Source organism: Apodemus sylvaticus, chromosome 14 (assembly GCF_947179515.1).
Source record: "Apodemus sylvaticus chromosome 14, mApoSyl1.1, whole genome shotgun sequence".
NCBI classification, from domain to species: Eukaryota; Metazoa; Chordata; class Mammalia; order Rodentia; family Muridae; genus Apodemus; species Apodemus sylvaticus.
Window position 1 is genome coordinate 44,543,658 of NC_067485.1, and position 23,520 is coordinate 44,567,177.

The 23,520-nt window shown below is 44.6% G+C and overlaps 4 protein-coding genes and 5 non-coding genes across 9 annotated transcripts; 6 read left to right on the forward strand and 3 right to left on the reverse strand.

Annotated features, from left to right (window-relative positions):
* The first annotated feature begins 88 nt into the window (after positions 1-88).
* Positions 89-1,486, forward strand: LOC127665109 (histone H2A type 1-B-like). Its single transcript, XM_052157520.1, has one exon. It carries the CDS (start codon positions 105-107, stop codon positions 495-497), a length of 393 nt encoding a protein of 130 aa, XP_052013480.1. The 5' UTR covers positions 89-104; the 3' UTR covers positions 498-1,486.
* A 72-nt stretch (positions 1,487-1,558) lies between these two features.
* On the forward strand, positions 1,559-2,771 carry LOC127665115 (histone H4). The gene has a single exon (XM_052157526.1). The coding sequence runs from the start codon at positions 1,598-1,600 to the stop codon at positions 1,907-1,909; it is 312 nt and encodes a 103-aa protein (XP_052013486.1). The 5' UTR covers positions 1,559-1,597; the 3' UTR covers positions 1,910-2,771.
* A 3,227-nt stretch (positions 2,772-5,998) lies between these two features.
* LOC127665113 (histone H2B type 1-K) lies at positions 5,999-6,459 on the reverse strand. The gene has a single exon (XM_052157524.1). The coding sequence runs from the start codon at positions 6,427-6,429 to the stop codon at positions 6,049-6,051; it is 381 nt and encodes a 126-aa protein (XP_052013484.1). The 5' UTR covers positions 6,430-6,459; the 3' UTR covers positions 5,999-6,048.
* Positions 6,460-6,723: 264 nt separating this feature from the next.
* LOC127665112 (histone H2A type 1-H) lies at positions 6,724-8,505 on the forward strand. Its single transcript, XM_052157523.1, has one exon. It carries the CDS (start codon positions 6,751-6,753, stop codon positions 7,135-7,137), a length of 387 nt encoding a protein of 128 aa, XP_052013483.1. The 5' UTR covers positions 6,724-6,750; the 3' UTR covers positions 7,138-8,505.
* A 3,588-nt stretch (positions 8,506-12,093) lies between these two features.
* Trnat-agu (transfer RNA threonine (anticodon AGU)) lies at positions 12,094-12,167 on the forward strand. Its single transcript has one exon. It is a non-coding gene; the product is annotated as a tRNA-Thr (tRNA).
* A 726-nt stretch (positions 12,168-12,893) lies between these two features.
* On the reverse strand, positions 12,894-12,967 carry Trnai-aau (transfer RNA isoleucine (anticodon AAU)). Its single transcript has one exon. It is a non-coding gene; the product is annotated as a tRNA-Ile (tRNA).
* A 3,415-nt stretch (positions 12,968-16,382) lies between these two features.
* Trnav-cac (transfer RNA valine (anticodon CAC)) lies at positions 16,383-16,455 on the reverse strand. The gene has a single exon. It is a non-coding gene; the product is annotated as a tRNA-Val (tRNA).
* Positions 16,456-20,450: 3,995 nt separating this feature from the next.
* On the forward strand, positions 20,451-20,532 carry Trnas-cga (transfer RNA serine (anticodon CGA)). The gene has a single exon. It is a non-coding gene; the product is annotated as a tRNA-Ser (tRNA).
* A 1,241-nt stretch (positions 20,533-21,773) lies between these two features.
* Positions 21,774-21,846, forward strand: Trnar-acg (transfer RNA arginine (anticodon ACG)). The gene has a single exon. It is a non-coding gene; the product is annotated as a tRNA-Arg (tRNA).
* Positions 21,847-23,520: the final 1,674 nt, after the last annotated feature.

Here is a 23,520-nt window from a genome sequence, read left to right on the forward strand (position 1 = left end):
CAGCCAATCGCATAGGCGCTTTTTTCGCGCCCAGAGGAAACTATAAGAGCCAAGCTCTTGCTGTTTCTCAGCATTCGGTTGTCTGAGTCTTTGTGTTCTATAAGATGTCTGGACGCGGCAAGCAGGGCGGCAAGGCTCTCGCCAAGGCCAAGACCCGCTCCTCCCGCGCCGGCCTGCAGTTCCCCGTGGGCCGCGTGCACCGGCTGCTCCGCAAGGGCAACTACTCGGAGCGCGTGGGCGCCGGCGCCCCGGTGTACCTGGCAGCCGTGCTGGAGTACCTGACGGCCGAGATCCTGGAGCTGGCGGGCAACGCGGCCCGCGACAACAAGAAGACGCGCATCATCCCGCGCCACCTGCAGCTGGCCATCCGCAACGACGAGGAGCTCAACAAGCTGCTGGGCCGCGTCACCATCGCGCAGGGCGGCGTCCTGCCCAACATCCAGGCCGTGCTGCTGCCCAAGAAGACCGAGAGCCACCACAAGGCCAAGGGGAAGTGAGACCCTTTGTACAAAGCGTCCTACAAGTCACCAAAGGCTCTTTTCAGAGCCACCTAACCTTTCCCAACAAGGGCTTAGCATTACTTTTTGGCAAGCAAAGGCACCGTAGACACTGCTTTCAGCAAGCCAGGCTCAAGTCCAGTTTTTCACTGGTAACTTGTTTTGTGGCTTTCAAACTCTTGACACTGAGTGGATGTCTCTGGTTCCTGAGTCAGTACACAAAGTGTGCAGGGAAAGATGGCTACTGTTTTAGGAATCAAAACTGCAGGGCACGTCTTTGTCGCCGGCATGGGTTGCCTATCCCTAGGGTTTGCAAAGTTATGTCCCTCAGCAAGTAGAGCCATTTACTTCCCCTAGTGGCTTGTAAGGCCATCCCTTACCTCCCACATGAAATTTAAGCCCTGACATAAGTAAACCTTAGGTAAATACAAAATTTGGTTTCCTTGAGACTTCTAATTGGAATTCCTTCAGTATTTGTAATCTGTTTCCTTAAATACATAATTTTGCTTAGTTTTTCCTGTGCTATTTCAGAACCTGTGTTACTTAAGTATTGAACTATGTGTTTAATCCTAACAAGCCTTGGGAGCCAGGCGGATCTCGAAATTCAAGACCAGCCTTGTCTACACAGCGACTATCACATTAGATGTATCTAATAATGTAAGGCGGCTGTCACGAAATAAATGCAAAAACCAGTAATAACAGTTTAAATGGTTCCCATAATAAAACATTCTGTAGAATTTTTAGCTATGTGAGTCTCGCTACCTGAATCATTAATAAAAGATACCCCAAGTAAAATAACATCGCTAAGGTGCCAAAAAAAAAAAGGGCAAATGAGGGAAAATGACGAGATTTGCTTCCTTTCCACTTAGTCCTTCACTGTTTGACTTTTCTTGTTTAAGTATGTGCCACGTTAAAAGGTGGAAGAGACTTGCTCTTACATGAAATGAATGAGCAGCTGGGCTCCTGCAGTCCCTCCCCCGGCCGCAGGAACTTCCGCTTGCCGCTTCCTGTTTTCACTCCGGTCCGCAAGTTCCCTATAAGAGGAAGCTGCTTTCTCAGAGACGCTATTTCTCTTTAGAACACCAGTCTTCTTTTCAGTCATGTCTGGTCGCGGCAAAGGTGGTAAGGGTCTGGGCAAAGGCGGCGCCAAGCGCCACCGCAAAGTCCTGCGCGATAACATCCAGGGCATCACCAAGCCCGCCATCCGCCGCCTGGCCCGGCGCGGGGGAGTGAAGCGCATCTCCGGCCTCATCTACGAGGAGACCCGCGGCGTGCTGAAGGTGTTCCTGGAGAACGTGATCCGCGACGCCGTCACCTACACGGAGCACGCCAAGCGCAAGACCGTCACCGCCATGGACGTGGTCTACGCGCTCAAGCGCCAGGGCCGCACCCTCTACGGCTTCGGCGGCTGAGCTGCTCAGGAACTCACTGTCATTTGCAAAGGTCCTTTTTAGGGCCACCACACGATCAACAAAAAGGGCTTAAGCTTCTAAATGGCTTTTGTAGCCACTGCCTCTACAGGAATGATGGTGACATGGGAAACAAATGCTGCGTTCAAGGATGTAAAATTTAAGGTTGGCGGGATCGGACTGGAGGTTTACAGCACATGGAGTATTGCATGCTAAGGAATGATGAGCTTTGTTTTTGCCTTCATTTCATGGTTAATCTAGAATTTATATCCTGTTAGTCTCCATAGTTGGAATTGCAAAGCACTAAAGCGGCTGGGTGGTGGTGTGCATGAATTTAATACCAGCAGGCAGATACAAGGCCGGGCAGGTCTGTACAGAGAATTCTAAAACAGGAGCACTACAGTGAGAAACTCAAGAATAATTAAGAGTAGTTTGGGATTACAGGGAATTTTATCGCCACTATAGACTACTATGCTTAGTCTCTCGAGCTAGTAATGGTACTTTTAGAATGGAGGCTCTGGAACAATTTGCAGTCACTGAGCCAGTTGAGGTTGTTTTTTGTTTGCTTTCCCAGTCTTTCAGGGTTGTGAGGAGCTTACCGGACTGTTTGTTTATCCTGTATATTTATCTGTTAACACGTTATCATTGCCTACCCCAGTTTTCAGTTCGAGCCCATTTCACTGACCACTCTTTACTTGGTTATTTCAGAAGTAATTTGAATGCCCTAATGTTTCGAAGTCACCTTTTGAATGTCAAATATTAGTCTTTTTGTTTTGTTTATCCTGATTGTCCTAGAACTCTATGTAGGTAGCTCCCCTCCCCTCCCCACCCGCACCCCAAGGTATTAAAGGTGTGTGCCTACCCATGGCGTGTTGCTTTTTAAACAAAGACAATGTGGCATGTGACTGAGAAAGTGAATGCTTAACTGCGCTTTGGTTAGTTTTCACTTAAGTGCTAGGTTCAATTAACCGATTAATATGTCAGAACAATTTAGTTACATAATCTGAATCTCGTTGGAGAACTCTAAATTTAAGAGCACAAAACAGATCACACTGGGCCTTCTTTAAAGGTTCTTTTTTGAACCTTTAGTGTTCAAGAAGTAGAGGCAATCTGTAACTCCAAGGCCAATCAGTATAGGTCTGAGACCTTGTCTCAAAGAATACAAAACAAAATAATCAAAATACAGATCAAGAAACTTGATGTACTATGAAAATATAATATAGACACTATTACCTCAAACACTTGAAAAAGGGCAAGCTTTACCTAAATGGTTTACATATTGAAAACATAATAGTGGATCATGTGGAATATATTAAAATTACTGTCACTTCTTTTTTTGCCTTGTTAAAAATGTGCCTGCTAAGTAGTTGAAAACTATATGAGCAATGTATTTAGAGTAACAAATTGGATTTGTGCTTTTAGATGCAAAATTCATAGAAAATCCTGGGAGATTGAACAAATTTAATTTTTCTCTACTTACATTCATAAAACAGAGATAAAAGTGATATCTCACATTGAGGCAGGACAGAGAGACAGAAAAGTATACAGACGGGAGTGTCAAAGGAGCTCCTTCCTCACTCTGACCTGGAACCTTCACCAGGTGAGAATTTCATCCTAGTAAATTTTACTTAAGACCTTTCTCCCATTTCAGCTATGAAATTTGCAGTTTTTTACAAAATCTCCTAGAAACTTCATTTACATAACAGTTTTGTTTTTTAAGGAGGAGTGGCAGTGGGGGTCAGGGGTGGGGTGACCTAATCGATAACCCTGCATCCAACCATGGAGCACAGTACTTCATTTCATTAGATTATAACCCCAGTTGAGACGACTCCAGACCCACTTCATAATCTCATCATCTAAGAAAAGAGTAACAGTGACAGGGGAAGAACGGTCCCTTAGGGCCCTGGAGAGCAGTAAATCCTACAGACAGTCCCCATTAGGGCACTCTTTCCACCTCAGGAAACTGGCACAAAGCAACAATTGTCCTAGGGCATAAACACCTCAGCACAGAATCACATTCTTTGTTGGTGGTGGTGGTGGTTTGGGAGTTTTGATGTTTGGTTTTCTGGGACAGGATTTCTCTGTGTAGCCCTGGCTGTCTGGAACTAACTCTATAGACCAGGCTGGCCTAAAGATCCGCCTACCTCTCTCCCAAGTGCTGGGATCAAAAGCATGTGCCACCACCACTCAAAATTAATCCTTTTAGGGGGCAGTACTGTAGCAAATTCAGCTTTTTAATAATTCAATTATAAGAACACAATTAAAATCTTGCTTTATCCAAAGTTAAGTAAAAGTGATATATATGGCAGAGGATGGAGAAAATGACAGACGGGTAAAAGGTTAAGAAGAGAATCTGTCCTAGAACCTTGTACTGGAATCTTGTCCTGCCTTTCATAATTTTGACCAAATCATTTAAGCCCTCTGCATCAGCTTTGCTGTTTATGAGCACTGATCTTACCTCTGATTCATCCCAGCTGTCAATTCTGTTCTCTCCATAGAAACAAAGTGAGAGGAGAGAAGCAGCAATAGCAATGGGAGCTAAGGAAGGCCTTCCTTCCTCCCAGGTCTTCTATTAAAACAGTGTTTTAAGAATTTCAGAGACGAATAAAATAAACTTTGTAAAGTCAATATGATAGATAGTTTTGAAAACTGGCTTACTAATCTAGGGTTAATAACATCATCCTGTTGAGAGTTTGAGAGTTGAAAAGCTTAATCCAAGACTAATAAAATAAACCTGAAGTAGAGTCCTATTTATCAGGTGCTGCAGAGGTGGCACAGGTTTATAAGCGAGAATCTCTAATAGCTGAGGCAGGAGCCCAGAGGTTGTGACAATGAATCCCAGATCAGCCAGGGCTCCACAGCAAGAGTCTGTCTCAAAACCAAACAAAACCCTGGGTAGTAGAAACCTACAGTAGTAGCTGAAGAAACGTGCAAGTATTGTTTCTCTCAAGTGTCTCATGAAGTTGAAATAGACAGCCGTGCCTATTTCACTGGCGGTGTCTCCCTCTCATCAGCTGCCTAAGGGTGATAAAGACTTTGCTGTGGTTAAGAGTGAAGGGGCAGATCAGAGGAAAGTGTACTTGTTCGGAATCCTAGAAAGCTAGCTCACTTTACACCGCCCCCCTTACTAGATAGATCCCTTCTCCAATTTCCTTGACCGAAAATCATTTTCTTTATATCCTTCTAGATTGCTCCCAGCATTTAAAAAAAAAATCATAGTAATAATTATTACCTCATAGATGTGTTAAAATTAAACGGATTCATAATGCTACCTACAGTCATGTGTATATAGATACATGCTTGGCTTGTTGATAAGCACTAGAAGTATTTTAAATCATTTTATATATTTTAAGAATATTAACGTAACAGGCAAATTTCTAATAAAGACTTGGATGAATAGAAAACTTGTTCTGTGTGATAAATATTCCAGTCTGACTTTGCTCAACTGTAAGATCACTTCCAGGAGAAAGCAACCATTCTGTGTGCTGTTACCTGTATCCTCAAAGCTTAGACAGACAAGAGGCAAAAATGCTTACGTTTTAGTACATTGTCCCCCATAGGTGCCTTCTGTCTCCACGCCACACTCCAGGGTCTTACTGTGTAGCCCTGGCTGTTCAAACTCACTCTGTAGACTAGAACGGCCTTGAACAGGTATTCCCCTGCCTCTGCCTTCAGAATGCTGGGTGGGATCAAATGAAGGCAACCACAACCACAGACAGGTTTAAAACCACTTGTTTTGGTTTGGTTTGGCTTAACTAGCCTCCACTTTACATGAGATGAGATCTTGTAAGCCAACCTAGCCAGAATTTCTAACACAAGACCATGGCCTTGAAATCCTGATCCTACTTCTGCTCACCAGAACACAGGCATTATAGATGTCCACCAGCCTCAAGTTTATGCAGAGAGGGGGAGGGATTGAGCTCAGGGCTTCAGATATGCCAAGCACTCTCCCAGCTGAACCCTGGTCTTTGATAACACTGGGCCACCCAGACTGAGACAAAGCAGTTCTTTGTATTATCCGCTTGTATTACACACCACTTGCGAATACACCTACTAGGACGTAATTCAGCTTGCAGCTCTGATACTGATAACTTAGTGGCTCTTAAAAGAGCCTTTGGTGCTAAATGTTAACCCTGTTGAGTTTACTTCGCGCTGGTGTACTTGGTGACGGCCTTGGTGCCCTCGGACACGGCGTGCTTGGCCAGCTCCCCGGGCAGCAGCAGGCGCACGGCCGTCTGGATCTCCCGGGACGTGATGGTCGAGCGCTTGTTGTAATGCGCCAGGCGCGACGCCTCGCCCGCGATGCGCTCGAAGATGTCGTTCACGAACGAGTTCATGATGCCCATGGCCTTGGAGGAGATGCCCGTGTCGGGGTGCACTTGCTTCAGCACCTTGTACACGTACACCGAGTAGCTCTCCTTGCGGCTGCGCTTGCGCTTCTTGCCGTCCTTCTTCTGCGCCTTGGTCACCGCCTTCTTGGAGCCCTTCTTCGGGGCGGGCGCGGACTTCGCTGGCTCAGGCATGTTGCAAAACTGGACAACTAGAACACCCAACAGAAAAGCAGGACAGTAGGGCCGCGGGTATTCTTTATCTAGAGTTTCGTATGCAAATAAGGTGAAGTGCTCTGTCTTGGTATTGGTCACTCAGAGAAAAGGCTGAGCTGCTTTTACCCAATAAGAATACACAGTCCCCAAAGTCTCATTTCTATTGGTTAAATTGAATTCAGAATACTAACCAATAACGGGTCCCCTTTTTCGCGCCCTGGATCGACTATAAAAATCGAGGTAATTGTTCTCTGTTGTTTCGTAGCTCGCGCTTGCTCAAGAAACAGGAAGTTGCATATCATGTCTGGACGTGGCAAGCAGGGCGGCAAGGCTCGCGCCAAGGCCAAGACCCGCTCCTCCCGGGCCGGCCTGCAGTTCCCCGTGGGCCGCGTGCACCGGCTGCTCCGCAAGGGCAACTACTCGGAGCGCGTGGGCGCCGGCGCCCCGGTGTACCTGGCGGCCGTGCTGGAGTACCTGACGGCCGAGATCCTGGAGCTGGCGGGCAACGCGGCCCGCGACAACAAGAAGACGCGCATCATCCCGCGCCACCTGCAGCTGGCCATCCGCAACGACGAGGAGCTCAACAAGCTGCTGGGCCGCGTCACCATCGCGCAGGGCGGCGTCCTGCCCAACATCCAGGCCGTGCTGCTGCCCAAGAAGACCGAGAGCCACCACAAGGCTAAGTAAAGCGGGCTTCAGTATCCTCCCAAAGGCTCTTTTCAGAGCCACTCACATGATCTAGAAAGAAGCTGTTGCAAAACTGAGATCTAATCTTGGAGAAGGAAGTATTGGCTGCCGCCACTTGATGAATAGAATAAGCAGCAGTCCAATGTAAACCTGCTCTGTCCGCCGTAGGACTTAGGTATTCAAGTTTTTGACATTTTAGGAATCCTTTGTAATTTGAAAAACTGCTTTCTTAATTTTTTTCATAAGATAACTTTTGATTTTTCAGGCAGTTTCGCTGAAAACCAGTGTAGAATAAACTTGTCTGCCTCTGCCTGGAATATTGGGACTTCAGCCATTCCAAGTTGGCACAGGGTACCACCGATAGTTGGCAGGTCTAGTTAACCTTCAACAGATGATGGGATTTTTTTTTTCTTCACTCTCACTGCAGCAGAACACAAGGTTTCCTAAATTTTATATGTTAGACTTTACCAGTCTCACGCCGGTTCACTCGACCACGTGGTTCGCATCTGTTGAGGGTAGCTTTGGATAATGAAGCCTAGGAAATTGCTTCCAGCTGAGGAGATAAAGGAGCAGAGTGTCAGGCGGTAAATATCTCAAGTTTAAGTTAAAGTAGTTTAGACAGAGGTGTACAAAGATTACTTTGTTGGAGGTGTTATATGGTCAAATTGAAAAACCCTGAATTAGTTTAGCATAAAATGTGCCAGGTACACTACAAATGAAAAATCAAATGTAGGCTCTAAAAACTTCCTGTGGGTATAGCCAAAGTGCAAGGACTGAAAGTCTGAACAAGAGAGACAGGGACCCTGCCTGGCATAGATTGTAGCCATGATACCTCCAGAATAAATATATACATAAATATAAAATAATTAAATCATAGGTGTTAATGCAATAAAATTAACAAAATAATGCAAAGTAAAATTAAAATTAGAAACAAATAGGTTATAAATGTAATTAGCATAATTATAAATAGCCCTGACTTCCATTTTCATCAGATTTACAGGCCTTAACTCAGAATTCTGAGAGTTGGAAAGCTACAGGTGATCTACATGACTGAGGCAGAGAAGGGTGCAGTCTAAGCCCTAAATTATTCATTAGGTAAAGCTCTGAGTCCTAAACCTACAGGGGAGGGGGTTTGGGAAGAGAGCAAGTCCTGGACAGGAGCCCATCCTGATCCGGGTACTTTAAAAACCGCTGACTTTCGCCAGATCAGCCTATCAACTGATTTTCGTCTTTTCTCTATGCTGTGTCCCTTTATGCAGAATTAATTGCATATTAAAAACTAATTTGTTTTCACTAGTCTCTTGAATTTGTTATGTAATTTCCAACAGTGTTCATATCAGTTCCTCTCCTCTTTCTTTTTCATGTGCTCTTCTTGCTACCTGGTTTTATGTGAATATGGACCTAAAAGTACCAGTCATGTCTGTGTGTGTGTGTGTGTGTGTGTGTGTGTGTGTATACACATGCAAGTGTGTGTGTATGTGTGTGCATGGCCACCGGCCAGCTAGAAGTGAATGATAAATTTTAAGTTACTTCATGTTTTTTTAATCCTCACAATATTTTCACAGATCTTACTGCTCAAAGTAGCAGAAACTCAGGGTTACCTGTGTGGTAACGAGGGGAATAAAGTCCTCAGTTTGACCCAAGAATAAAGCTTACAAAGCCAGGTGTGTGTATCTGTGTGAGTGTGTGTGTGTGTGTGTGTCAGTGTCTGTGTGTGTATCTGTGTGTGAGTGTGTGTCTGTGTGTCTGTGCCTGTGTCTAAGTGTGTGTCTGTGTGTGTGTGTCTGTATCTGTGTGTGAATGTGTATCTATATGTCTGTGCCTGTGTGACAGTGTGTGTCTGTGTCTGTGTGTATGTCTGTGTCTGTGTGTGTCTATGTGTCTGTGTCTGAGTGTGAGTGTGTATCTGTATGTCTGTGTGTGAGTGTGAATGTGTATCTGTATGTCTGTGTCTGTGTGAGTGTGTGTCTGTATGTCTGTGAGTGAGTGTGTGTATCTGTATGTCTGTGTCTGTGAGAATGTGTGTGTCTATGTCTGTATGTGTCTGACTGTGTGTAAGTATGTGTGTGTCTGTGTGTGTATGTCTGTGTGAGTGTGTGTGTGTCTGTGTCTTTGTGTAAGTGTGTGAGTGTATCTGTGTGTGTGTTTGCGTGAACTGTAGGGCTGTAACATGTTTAGCAGTTTGGGAAGGCACTGGATAGGACATAAGGTCGAGCTCCCCCTCCTTCCCCAGGGGCAGCTCTGTCTCTAGAGCTCAGGCAGCACATGTTAAAACAAAGTGTGTGCTTAGGTGAGATGGGTCAGGGATGGAAATGTATTTTAGCTTGGGAAGAGATAGCTGTTACCTAATAGGCCTTAGGTCTCTGAAAAGTCACTACGAAAGTGGCTGTGTCACTTGCCCCAGGATGGGTCTTGTTAGTATTTTATTGTTCTAAAAATTTACCTAGCAGGAATGAGGTCCTGGGTGCAATCCCCAGTAATGAATCAAAAAAGAGAAAAACCTATGTTTCTGGGTTTCTTTTTAATATAAAGAGAACCTAAGATATTTATCTATATAACTCAATATCCTAAAAATTAAATCCTAGACATACTTTTTTGAAGATAACTTTTTTTAACCTCACAGTAGAAAAAAAAAAGTCCTTTTATATGGAGTTATGGCGTAAAAACCCAGAGACCACTCAGCATGACCAAAGTTCAAATTGAGATTCTGGATGAAGCAACTGCCTGGGAAAACACTTCTCACAGAGCATCCTGGACCCTGAGTTTCTAGAAGAGGTTTGGGTGCTTTCCTAGGGAAGAGAGTAGAAACCAATGATAGCGTCCTGTGTCCTGAGACAGGATGGAGAAACCTTTACCCTGCTACAATAACATCAACGGTACAGCTAAGAGGAAGAAAAAGTAAATGTCATCACAAAGCCAAGGATCTGAAGTTCAGTTCGTTGTTGACATAGTCAGTGGAGGAGCTGGCACGATATAACCAAATCTGGAAGCCGCTAGACTAGAACATGTGAACGCCCCTCCTGTGCCTCGTCATGAAATAATGGGTCAGCTTCACACAGAACGCAGATAAACAAGAAGAAAACTTCGTGTGTAAGTGCAAGCTCCAATAGTTTGAATAGGAATGGCCCCTTATAGACTTGTGGTTTTGAATGCTTGGCCCTCGGGAAGTCACTGTCACTTCCTCCATACGCTGCTCAAGGTAGGACTGGTGTGGCAGTGTCCTGCTCCCTTAGGACTGGTGTGGCAGTGTCCTTCTGCTCCCTTCCGATCAAGAAGCAGAACGCTCAGCTTTCTCCAGCGCCAGGCTGGCCTGCATGCTGCAGGCTTCCAGCCTTGACAATGGACTAAACTCCCGAAACGTCAGCCGGCCCCAGTTAAACGTGTTCCTTTATAAGAGTTGCTGTGGCCCTGGTATCTCTTCACAGCAATAAAACCCTAGGACATAAGCCAAAAGACTGCGAGCGTGGATCCGCGGAGAGAGTGTTTGCCTTGCATGAGGGAGACCCTGAGCCCCCAGCACCGCACACAAGAAATCCAACTCCAGCGTCTAGCATCTAAGTAGACGACCAAAATCCATATATGTATATGTATATATGCGAGCTTCAGTCTATGCAGTATTTGTCACTACACACATTATACATCACTCTAACATTCAAAGCAGTCGGCTGAATTCAAGAGACGGCAGGAATGAGCAGTGCAAAGTCCTGGTGGGGATGTAAGCTGTTTAAAAACAAGCTGGGTGCGGTAGCTTCTGAAGTCACAGTAAGAGTAAGACCCTGCCCGGGAGCGGACAGGGAGCTGGGAGCCGGGGACACCAGCTTCCCCCCTGGGACGGACGGCGGCACCCACGGCCGGGGCATGACGCTCTTAGAAATGATCTCGGTGTACACAAGGGAATGTCAGTGGTTCTTAATATTAAAAAACAAAAGTCACTCACACTCCGGGCGCACATGTTGACCCCAGCGCTCAGGAGGCAGAGGCAGGCAGATGTCTGCGAGTTCCAGGACGGCCTGGTCTACAAGTCAGCCTCCAGCCAGCAGCTGTTACACAGAGAAGCCCTGACTCAAAAACAAAAAGAAGGGAGGGAGGGAGGGAGGGAGGGAGGGAGGGAGGGAGGGAGGGAGGGAGGGAGGGATGGAAGGAGAGAGGACAAGCGAGCGGGCAGACGGGTGGAACGGTGAGTTTTCTGTACCGTACGATGGCGGATTAGCCGGAGATCATTTCCGACATCTTCTGTTTGTTTAAGGGTTTTGCTTTATTTGCTTTTGTTTGGCTAGGCCAAACGAAATAAATAAATAAATAAATAAATAAATAAATAAATAAAAATTAAAAGCTGGTAGATAGCTTTGTAAAACTTGCCTTTAATCTCCTAGTAAAATTCAGACTCTATAGTGAAATAGATTTTGTTGTCTTGTGCATTGTTTTATCTCCAGTACCGGGAAAAGACAAACTGAAGCCCAGGGGAACAACTTTCGTGAGCTAAAGAAAATGAAGGAATTGTTAAAATGTACTGAGTACCCAATATTTCCGCTAGGTGGCGCAAGTAACCACGAAATAACATTTTCAGACATTTCGATTTGAAATCAATTTCAAGCCTATGTTTAAGAAAATATTTCCTGCTCTGGCCCTCTTGCTCCCACTCTCCCATTCCCTTCCCCCCCCCTCCACGTGCTCATAGCTGCTCCCGCTCTCCCTCTCCCCCTCCCTCCCCCTCCCCCTCTCCCTTTTCTTCTCCCCACCCCTCTCTGCCTCTCCTTCTCTGCTACCTTCTTGACTCCCCACCCCATGCCCTGAATAAACTCTATTCTATATTTTTAAAAATAGAAAAAAAGAAAAATTATATGAAGTTGGAAACAGTACATGTATTTTCTTTGGTGCAAAGTTGGGTAAACACGGGAAAATGTGCATTTCGCATAAGCCTTATATACACTATAGAATTGAGTATTCTCCAAAGGAGGCCTTGTGGCTTAGCTGGTCAAAGCGCCTGTCTAGTAAACAGGAGATCCTGGGTTCGAATCCCAGCAGGGCCTTTTGTTGTCATTGTGTTTTCTTTAACTCAGAAGCTCCTGAAGGGCAAACACCTCGTGACAGAGTGTGAGAGAAAGGGGAAATGAAGAGTTGGTTAATGGCGAAGGAGTTGCTAAATCGTTCAAAGACTGATTGTAGCAAAGTGATATTTCAAGTTCTGTCATGGAATGCAGGCTGCTCTCCCTTAGCCTGGGCCAGCAAACATCTTCAGTCAAATGACGTTGACGGCCAACGCCTAATAAAGGATTAATAAGCCGTGCCATCTGCTTGGGAGTAGGATTCACTTTTACTTTTGATAGCAAGGAAATAGTTATCCTGAAACGTATACCCCGACCATTCTGTGTGTTGAGAACCCTAAGGAATCGGGTTATCTTTATTATTTTGAGTGCCACAGGAAAACTCGGCCTCTTAGTGTCATTCTTTCTGGATTCTGATCCCCCTGGTGTCACTCCCGAGAGCTGAGACCGTGAACCTCCATCCACACTGAGTTTATCGTCTTCTTATGAAATCACAGTGGATCTTTCTTGTTTGGAAATATAAATAAATGCGTCCATATTAAGTGGGTTTTGTCTGCAGTTTTGTTTTTGAGGTTCCCTCAGAGGCTTGGTCACTTAGTATACGCCAGTTACTACCTCAAAGCCTAACCAAAGAGCTCCCTGTGTGTGAATATTCTGATTTGACTGAAGGCAACAGCTAAAAACGGAAGTAAATGGAGGAAAAGTTTCTACTGGCCCGTACGGGGATCGAACCCGCGACCTTGGCGTTATTAGCACCACGCTCTAACCAACTGAGCTAACCGGCCAGCTCACGAAAGTCTCTTCGTGTTATGTGTACTTAACGGTATGTAACTACTGTCTGTCTTTTGATAAAATATGGAGATTTTTTGTTGTTGTTGTTGTTGTTGTTGTTGTTTTAAAACATAGACAAATCAAAAAGACAAGCAGCCACCCTTGGATCCTTCATGAACACAACTCTGCTTCTCCGCAGGAAATGGAATTTCTCAGACTGCGAATCCGGATCTGGAAAACCTCGAGAGCTTGCGCGTCGGAGCCCGGGGATCACTGGCGTCCCCGCCCGGCGCGGGGTCTCGCGGCCCGGCGCGGCCCCTTCACGGTTCGCCCAGGACCTGAGGCTCAGCGGGCATTAAACAGCCGATAGCCGCAGTACCTCAGGAGGACGCACGGTGGCGCCCAAGTAACGGGATGCTTGTTTGGCCCCTCCCCGCTCGCAAGCCGGTAGCTCGCCCAGAAAGCCAGCAAGGCGGTCACAGGCAATGGAATCTCTGCTTTGGCGTTGTCTGCCTTCTGTAGAAGCTTGAGGAAGGCCCCAAGCCTGCCTCAGATTCAAGGTGACGTTCGTGAGAGGCCCTTCTCAGACGCGTTCTGCGACTTTACTGTCAGATGGAACTCATTTTTCCAAACTGTGTGAATATAAAATTTTCAATTTCATACTTTACTACTCAGAGGAATAAAGATATTAAAATCACCTTAACTGGTGATCCTAAGGGTCTGGTGTTTACTCACCCCCTCCCCAAACGAAACGCGTAAGCCTTTTGTTTTTGTTTGGTTGGGTAGTTTGGAGTTTTTATTGTTGGAGTTTGAGGAGTTTTGTTTGCTTTAAATTGTTTGTTTAGCTTCATTCTGGTTTGGCTTTTGATTTTTTTGAAAGTCTCCTGTGTCCTAGGCTGGTCTCGAACTGGCGATGTGGCCAAAGAATACCTTGAACTTCGGATTTTGCTTCATGGTTGTCACAGATGCTGTCGGGCATGTCATAGCCGCTCTCTGTGTGTATGTTTAAGGAGCTGAATTATTTAAAACAGTAAAGATTTGGTTAGAATTTTCCAGACAAACAGAACAAGGAAATGTGCACATACTCAGACTTTTGTTTTAAGGCATTGGGTCACATGGTTGTGGAGGTTGGCACCGTAACCAAACGCCTGAAACTTTTTCCTGGCCCATTTGTGTATTTCCTTGTGAAAGTCATTTCCAGTAAAGAAGTCTACAAAGTCAGTGCATCAAGAGAAAATGTGGGTGTCCTAAAACTGATTCTCTCAATATGGTGTAGAGTTTTTATCTCCCACTCTCCCCTGGCTCTTCACCATCAAGATGCATGTGAAGCAAGTTTAGTGAGAAATACCCTCACTGCCCACTAAGCCCCGCGCTCTGTCGTCAGCCCCGCGCTCTGTCGTCAGCCCCGCGTTCTGTCGTCAGCCCCGTGCTCTGTCGTCAGCCCCACGCTCTGTCGTCAGCCCCACTGACCTGACACTGCTCCTCCCCACGCCCCCACTGGCCTGTGCTCTATATGGGGTGGAGCTCAGTCTCCCGCAGCTCAAGACACTTTCTCAGTGGTCCCTGTGCCTACCATGGTGGTCCAGAAGAGTCTTTCTCACCGTGGTTTTAACACTGTCATTCAATTGTATTTTAACCAAGATTTGTCAAATCCAAATTTCGATGAAGGGGCTGGCAGGCTATAGACTCAACCAATGGCTTCATTTCAGTGCAAAGAAAGTTTCTGAAAGGAGCCACTTTCCCAGAATCCCCCGTGACACTCAACATCCGCTGTTGTCTGTGTGATACCCAAGCACATACTCTCTAAAGGTCCACCAATTTCAATATGCCCATCCAAACACCACCCAAGCAGAAGCACCTAATACGATGCCTGACTAAGTATCAGAACACCTCGATGCTGTTAGTATGATAGGTAAAATTAGCAGGCACAGCTGGTTCATGGTTCTGTTCTGCAGACGGATTTTAGACAAGGTCACAACTCTTAGGACGTGAGTCTTGCAGGAGTCTGAGGTAGGCATGGTAAGGGCAGAGCTGACTGTGCATACCCTGAGGCTGAGGATGTGTCTGTCTCCCAAGGTGGAGGTTTCCGAAACAGGGATAAGGCAAAGGAAAATTGTCTTAATGCCTGAATGCAACTTGAGGGAAGCTACTGTGTGAAAAGAAAACAGCTGGGAAAAAAAAATGTTTTTACTACACCCTGAGACAAATGTCAGGATTTCTTGTATTAAATACAGCAACCAGGTTAACTATTCTGTTGTCTATGTAGCTTTTTTTTTTTAGATTAAGCACTGTGTATCTTAAGAATAATATACAAAATTTTAATAAAGTCAAAATGATGTCTTAGCAGTACATGGTGATTCGCACCTTGAATTCCAGCACTCAGAAGGCTGAAGCAGACAACTTCATTGTATTTGAGAATGGACTGGGCCATGGGAACTTCCAGTTGATCCCAAGTGAAATATTTCTTTGAAAGAAAGGAAGGAAGGGAGGGAGGGAGGGAGGAAGGAAGGGAGGGAGGGAAAAGAAAAGCAAAAATCCTGGAGTGTGAAGATTTACATCTTTAATCCCAATATTCCAGAGGTAGATGCAGTTGGATGTCTGTGAGTACCAAGCCAACCTGGTCTACATAGTGAGTTCTAGGTCATCCAAGGCTACATAATGAGACTCTTGCCTAAAAATTAATTAATTGCCTGGCGGTGGCGCACGCCTTTAACCCCAGCCCTTGGGAGGCAGAGGCAGGTGGATTTCTGAGTTCCAGGCCAGCCTTGTCTACAGAGTGAGTTCCAGGACAGCAAGGGCTACACAGAGAAACCCTGTCTCGAAAAACAACAACAACAAGATAATAATAACAATTAATTAGCCAATTAATTAATTAATTCTTAATCAAAAGGAGACAGAAATATTGAGATTTTCTATAAAAAGACAGAAATATTGACATTTTCTATATCTATGTTCAATTAGTTCTATATTAATTACTATGTCACTGTTAGCTCTGTTTGGGTTAAATAATAGCATTTATGTAACTGATTACCAAATAGAATAATTTCAAATCAATGCCTTTTCTTAATGTTTTTAAAAAAATAAAAAAAAAAAAAAACCAGTAGCTGTTAAGATTCTGTCATTTGTATCCGGTGCTGTGCGGTTGTGTCACTTTGGGCCCGGCATTGTCCCTCCTTCGCTCTAAGACCTCTGGTCCACCTCCCAACCCCCACGCCGGCTGAGCCTGTAACGCTTCTCCTTGGCACCTCGATCCAGGTGCAAACCATCGAGCCAAAGAATCGCGGGTCGACGCTTCTCCAGCTGCAGAGGAAACCGTGCGGAACCAGGGGGAGAGCAAGTCTCAGAGCACCCGGCAGGCGGGGATGTCTTCATGATCTAAACAAAATTTGATTCAGGGGAGAACTAAAAAAAAAAAAAAAGATTCGTAGCTGTTTCCGCCCGGTTTCGAACCGGGGACCTTTCGCGTGTGAGGCGAACGTGATAACCACTACACTACGGAAACAATGCCGTAGCAGGCTTTTCTGGTAGTCACACCCATGTATACGAGAGAACGCTTCCTATTTGGGTTTTCATTACCGGCTAGTCGAGAAATGTTCACCTTTAATAGGCAGCAGGTTTCTCGCAATCTTCTATGTTAATAAATAATAACCAAAGATTCTATCCGACTACCCTCTTCTTCAAACTCCGAGCGTGCAAGCAAAGCTAAGGATACATTCTGCGAAAGAGGATTCTCAGAGTCTGTACGCTGTCTGCAAAGCTAACTTCCATACGTTCAACGCACCTGAATGCTCATTCTTGGTGACAGAAAATGACTCTTAGGGAATCTGAAATGCACACTCTGAGCCCAGGAGAGGGTCAGGGGCCCTCTGCACTGCTTGTAACTATAAGCATTATTTCCTTTGCAGGCAATGGCAAACTCACCTGTGCCAGTTTTTTTGGAAAATTCGGGGACACAAACGAAACCTTGAAAGAATACTGTCATCTACAACAGAATTTAGATACAGAAAGAGCGACTTTGCCCTTAAAGAAGCGTGTGTCTTCTTATGAGGCCGTTGTAAAATCACGGTAGTGCCGTGTTTCTGTTTATTATTCAAGGCAAAGGACTCAAGAACACAGAAAATAATCTGTACAAACCTTGATTAAGTGGCAACTCCACCCCAGTTTATTATCATCTGGTCATATATTTTTTTATCCAAATAATTTAGCCTGTCTTCATCAAACCTAACATGGTTTGACTGTTAAAGTCTTTCTTTGTTTCTTTCTTCCTTCCTTCCTTCCTTCCTTCCTTCCTTCCTTCCTTCCTTCCTTCCTTCCTTCCTTCCATACTTGTTTGGTAATGGTATTACACTTGTGCACACCTATCAAAGACCATATCAATCTTGGAGGGATTTTTTTTTTTTGTTGTCGTTTTCAGGGTTTTGGGTTGGTTGGTTGGTTTTTGGTTTTCAAGACAACATTTCTCTGTATATCCCTTACTGGCCCCAGACCTCACACTGTAGATCAGGTGGGCCTTGAAATCATATATCTTCCAGCCTCTGCCTCCCAAATGCTGGGATCAAAGGCATGCGCCACCACTGCCCAATTTGAATCTTGTTTTAAAACTACTAATAAAATGTCTCTTGTCTATCTGTTCTGTCTTTTACGAGTCTGAGTCGTGAGTCCTCTAGTGGTGACTGAGCGAAGACACTTCTTCTCCCCACAAGGCCTGGGGAGAGCAGGAAAAACAGGGAGAAACTTTAACAGGTGAGAGATGGTTGGGGTATTGATGAAGTCTAGGACTTTTATCTGTAATAAAGGAAGATTGGAAGGCAGAAACTATGACCTTCCTGAACCACATTTTCTGAAATGATTCCCTGGTTCCAGCTTTTGACTCCTAGTGATAGCTGGTCACAGCTGGAGCTGTCCCCTGAGGCTCTCCTGATACTCCTCAGGATGTGTCACTGACCCTTGAAGGTAAAGTCAAAGTGTGACCTTTGAGGAGATGTGATACATACCAGAAGAGCTGTGTCACTTTAGTCTTCATACATACATACATGGATACACACATGCATACATACACACACATACACACAGATATACACACACATATATACATACACACATATATACACACATACATTTTTGCGCACACATAGGGCCTTACATTATAGCCCAGGTGGGTCTAGAACTTGTAGCCTCCTAGCTACTGAGATTCAAGCTACCATGCCAATGCATGCTAATGGAAATCTGACAAATCTGAAAGAGAATGGACTTTAAGGGCGTGGGATCAATGGAGAATTTGCTGTTATGCTTCAGAACTTTGCTTCAGATCAAACTCAGCTGGTTCAGCACAACAGCTCAAGGGGAATGGGAATGGTTGTGAGAGTCCTGGTTGATAAATGAAATGAAATATCTCAGTGGAACAAAATAATTACAAGCTGAGGAGTTTTAAGGGCTAAAATGAGATTTATATCAGATCTAGGACCTTCTTGAGGTTAGTGAGCTTCACCAGAGGACCTTTCATCGTTGTGAGAAATACTCAGACGTGCAGCTCTGGGGCCATCATGTGCTCTACAGAGATACTTTCTTTCTTACTAAACATCACAGTGACAAGTAGAAGTCAGAGTGACAGGATCAAATGTGGGCACTAGATTAGCAAGGCACGCTGGGTCTTCGTATGGGCTGATTGTGTCTTCCTGGAGAGTTATTCCTTCGAAGCCCACATTCATTCCAGTGTGATGGCAAGGAGAGGTGGAAGTCTTAGATGTTAATTAAAACTAAATAACATCTCAAAGTGAGTCTGTAACCCAGTGCAGCATGTGTGCTTAGGAGGATGTGTGTGCATCAGGGACCTTCTTCCATGCATACACAGAGGGAAGATCTCACAAGAACACAGAAAGAAACCAGGAAGAGATGCCTTACCAAGACCTGACCCTGGCGACACTTTGAACTTCTAGCCTCCAGATTCTGGGAAAATGCAGGTTGCTTGGCAAGCCTTCCAGTTTCTGGCACCCTGCTAGGCATCTCAAGCTGATTATATATATATTATATATATATATTATATATATTATATATATATAATAGCGGAACATCTCCTCCCAGCAAGAATTCACCCACACACCCAAGAATTCAGAGCTTAATAAAGGAGAAGCTCTTTAATGATAACATGCAACAGATCCTAATTAAAGCTCAAAGGGCCGCTGGCCTCGAGTAGAAGTTGTAACAGTTTACACAGGGTGTATTTTACCATTTTAATCTCACAAAACCTTCAAAGCCTTTGAAGGAACCATCTTGTCTCAACTGTTGCTGAATTATGTATTCTTGAGATTTCTTTTTTCCAGTTTCTCTGCATATACCACTGGCTGTCCTAGAACTCTCTGTGTAGACCAGGTTGTCCTCAGACTCAGAGAGCTGCTTACCGTGGCCTCCCACGTGATGGGATTACAGGTGTGTGACATCATATCCAGCTCTTGGAGTGATATTTTATAAAAATAGATCTGATCTCCCATGTAAATACATGTATAAACTCCTATGGTAGTACTTTCGTACTATGATCTCAACTTTTATTTCATATTAAAGATAGATGTGCACAAACACATCTCATACTCTCATACCTCTCTCTCTCTCTCTCTCTCTCTCTCTCTCTCTCTCTCTCTCTCTCTCTCTCTCTCTCTCTCTCTTGAGACAGGGTCTCATGTAGCCCGTGCTGGCCTCTAACTTACTATGTAATGGAGAATTGCCTAAAATTTATGCTCTTCCTGCCACCACCTCTCAAGTGCTAGGATTACAGGTATGTAACTACAGCCGACTCTTAAATATGCATATTTAGATGTGTGTGTGTGTGTGCGCGTGTGTGTGTTGCCAAAAAAAAAAATACCATGCTAAATTTTTCTAAATTGTTCAACACTAACAAGAGAATTATTTTTAAACCACATTGCTAATGTTTTTTTCCCAATCCTGCATATTAAGAAGACAATGAGCTTGACTCACGTATACAAACGGATCCTGCACCTTTGTAGAAATACTGCCTCAGAAGGCACATAAATTTTGAGTATGGATAGAACTTACCAAATTGTCTCCCTTGGGAGCAGTGTCTCTTGAGTTGTGTAAAGAAAGCGATCCTTTTTAAGATTGTAAATGTTCACACAACTAACTCAAACTCGATTCCCTGCCACATCTATGAAGAAAAACTCGGCAATCTATGAAAACCAGAAGTGGGGGGGAGAAAGGACTAGGACCAGAGATTCTGGTGTGCTGGAATATCGTTCTCCCCTTAAAAGCCTACGGGGATAGGCTCAACTTGAGTAAGACTTAGGGACGCGATCTGATTAGGGTTTGATGAAGTGATTGTCTTTTGTGTATTGCTAAAAGGAAACTTCCTAATAGATGGGAGTGTCTGGCGTTGATGGGATTATAGTGTCTAGTGCTTTTAGAGTATGTGTTTTGCCTTCAAAGAACCGGGTTTTTTATTATTTGCTTACTATATAAATGACATAACACAGATCAGACTCGGGAATAGCTGTGATGGCCGAGTGGTTAAGGCGTTGGACTCGAAATCCAATGGGTTCTTCCCGCGCAGGTTCAAATCCTGCTCACAGCGAACTAAGGCTTCAGCTACAGCTTCTCAACACAGCTGTGTGTAGTACTTTGTCAAGAAAACACATACTCGTGTATGTTTTCTTCCTGCGTTCACTTTTTTTTTAAATTTTTAATCTTTCCCTGCTTACATTAGAAATGCCACTCACTGGTCGCCTTTAATCCCAGCACTTGGAAGGCAGAAGGCAAGAGGCCTGCCTAGTCTACGAAGCGAGTTCCCAGACAGCCAGGACAACACTGAGAAACTCTCGGAAAAACAAAATAAAACAAAAAACAAAAAACAAAAAAAAAAAAAAAAAAAAAAAAAAAAAACGAAAGAAAGGGGGGGAAAAGGAGGGGAGGGGAGGAGAGGGAAGGGGAAGGGAGGAAGAGCAAATGGTTACTTTAAAATACTTATTTAAATAGTGGTATTTAAAAAGAAGAAACAAACAAACAAAAAAATCTAAAACCAAAGACAAAAACAAAAAGCTGCGGGGAGCCAGCACGGGGTAGAATTACAGAGCTCGGCTGCTGAGCCGGGCAGGTGAAGAGTGAACGGCGCCGGGCACACAGCGGTCGAGCGCTCCCGCAGCGCTGCGCGGCGTTCAGCTTTCGGGCTGACCCCCAGCTACACCAGAAAACATTTGTCCCTCCTTACAAGCACGTTTTTATTTTTCGCTCACACTGAACACTTAAGTAATATTCAGCCAAACTTTCTTTTATATTTTAAAGACAACAACTCTTTAGGTAAATCCGGAATGCTGGGATCTAAAGGCTCGCCACCACGTCTGACTCAGCTTAGTTTTCAACTGCATCCTAGACTTCCAAATTGCTGCGTGAATTGAGATAGTATAACGTAAAATACTTAACTTTGTGGTGCACACGTGTAATTCCAGAACTCCGGGAGGCTGAGGCAAAGAATTGCCGGTCAGGGCTACAAAATGATAGTTTCTAAACATCTAAATGTAAAAGGAGGAGAAAGAAGGAAAGGAAAAAAGAAAAGGGAAAGAAGAGGAAAAAGTGGATTTTTGTTTTACTTTTTCATTCTGTCAGCCGGCCGGCGGTAGGGGTTATTTAATGTCAGAGGAACCAACTGCTTGTGTTAATAATGGAAACTGCGAAGATGGAAAGACGAGCTTCTGTAACACAAGTGGTGTAAATTGTGCAAATCAAACGTTTGCTGAATTTACTTAGCTTGAGACTAGGGCTATAATTAATTTAAGGTTGCAGCTAATAAGAAGTATAGTAGACCCTCCTCAGCATGGCGGGCCAGTGGCGCAATGGATAACGCGTCTGACTACGGATCAGAAGATTCTAGGTTCGACTCCTGGCTGGCTCGGCCACGTGTCTTTTTAATGTAAGCAAGACATTTCTGTTCATGTATTCAGATCTCTAAGAGTAACAGATTAAGTCTTCAAAAACCGTGATCTGGCTCTTATTATATCTTTGTCTTGACTTACATTACTGAACAACAAGCTATTACTAACAAACTATGGTATCTATAGTCTTGAAATGTCATCAAATAGTGGAAACTGGAAAGCACTGAGCTGAGGAAAGGAAATCAATAAATACAAAAGATAAATACTGCACACTGTTTTTGAAATGAATTGTCCAGAGCACCAAACCTGCAGTTAGGGCGCATCACTGTTTGCCAGGTGATGGAGAAAGATAATTTTGAAGTCAGGAAACAACGACGGTGTGCTACAGACACACGAATAACCACTAAATTGGAGAGTTTAAAAGGCTGAACTTTATTTCGAAAGTCATAGTAGCAGAGGAAAAAACTAAAAAACTGACCAATATCTTCTTGGCTCATCCGCAACCACCGGTCCCGCCCCGAGCCGGGCTCCACAGTGGCCTCTACCTCTGTCTCTGAGCATCTCCCCGAGTGGGAGGGTAGGGACAGAGACTGACTCGAGAAAGCGGGCGGAGAAACTTTCATATTTGAAAACGATCCCAGACAAAACGCAGATAAAATTAAGAGTCGGAGAGTATAGGAAGACCGGGAAGTGCAGCTTTGGGACAGTGTCTGAGCAGGTGGATCGACAATTGTAACGTTTTCCAGGACGTGAGCTTGAAACACAGAGAAGGGAAGCGGTCGTCAAGGCAGAAACCGGGAAGGATCACAGGTTAAATTAAAATTAAATTAAATTGCGATCCGCACCCGATTCTCCATATCTTTCCATATCGGATAGTTTGAGTTTCAAGCCGTGCTGGAATTAAAAGAATGACATTCCGCCTCGCCCAGACAGCGTCTGCTCCACGCTCAATTGAGACAGAGTGCGTGAAAAGAGAGAAGGGTTTTTGGAGCACCTTGGATTTTCTCGTCTTTCTCGTAGAGATCCGCGGCGAGTGCAGTTTGTGCGTAGCGTCGCTGAATGCAGCTGCTCTGGCCCCGTCGAGGCACTTTGGCTACTTCGGGGTGGCTCGCTCATCGTCTCCCCCTCCTTTGTCGGTTTTCTTCAGGCTAAGGTGCCTGCAAATCCAGCAAAATTACCAGGCCGACTGAACTTGAAACTGTGAGATTTTTCCTTTGCTTCGTTATCCACTGCACGTACACTCAGCGCTGTGTTGAAACCTGGAGTGCCCACCTAACTTAAAGAGTGCAGAGAACTGAGTGGTGTGTAATTAATTTCTTGAACTAACCATACATGAGCTAACCATACATACCATACACCTAGTAACCCATGTACTCTGAAATCTAAGGAAAAGCATCCAGGCGGAAATGGGACCTGAGCATATAAACATGTGATTTCACCCACACTAGGAAAATAAAGATGAGCTCCCCAGAAGCGAGACCAGGACAGCTTCCCAGGGAGATACAACTGTGTAGTTTATGGTTATAATGACTTGTTGACTCTAAGTGAAGAGCTCTCCAACAGGCCCGAGCATGACAAACACGGTGCTGATAGGTTATGCCCTTTCCGTCTCCCTTGCTAAACCATTAGATTACATTCCGAAAGCCAACCCCCAACGTCTATTTCTTTATTTGACTACTGACCTATTCCTGAGA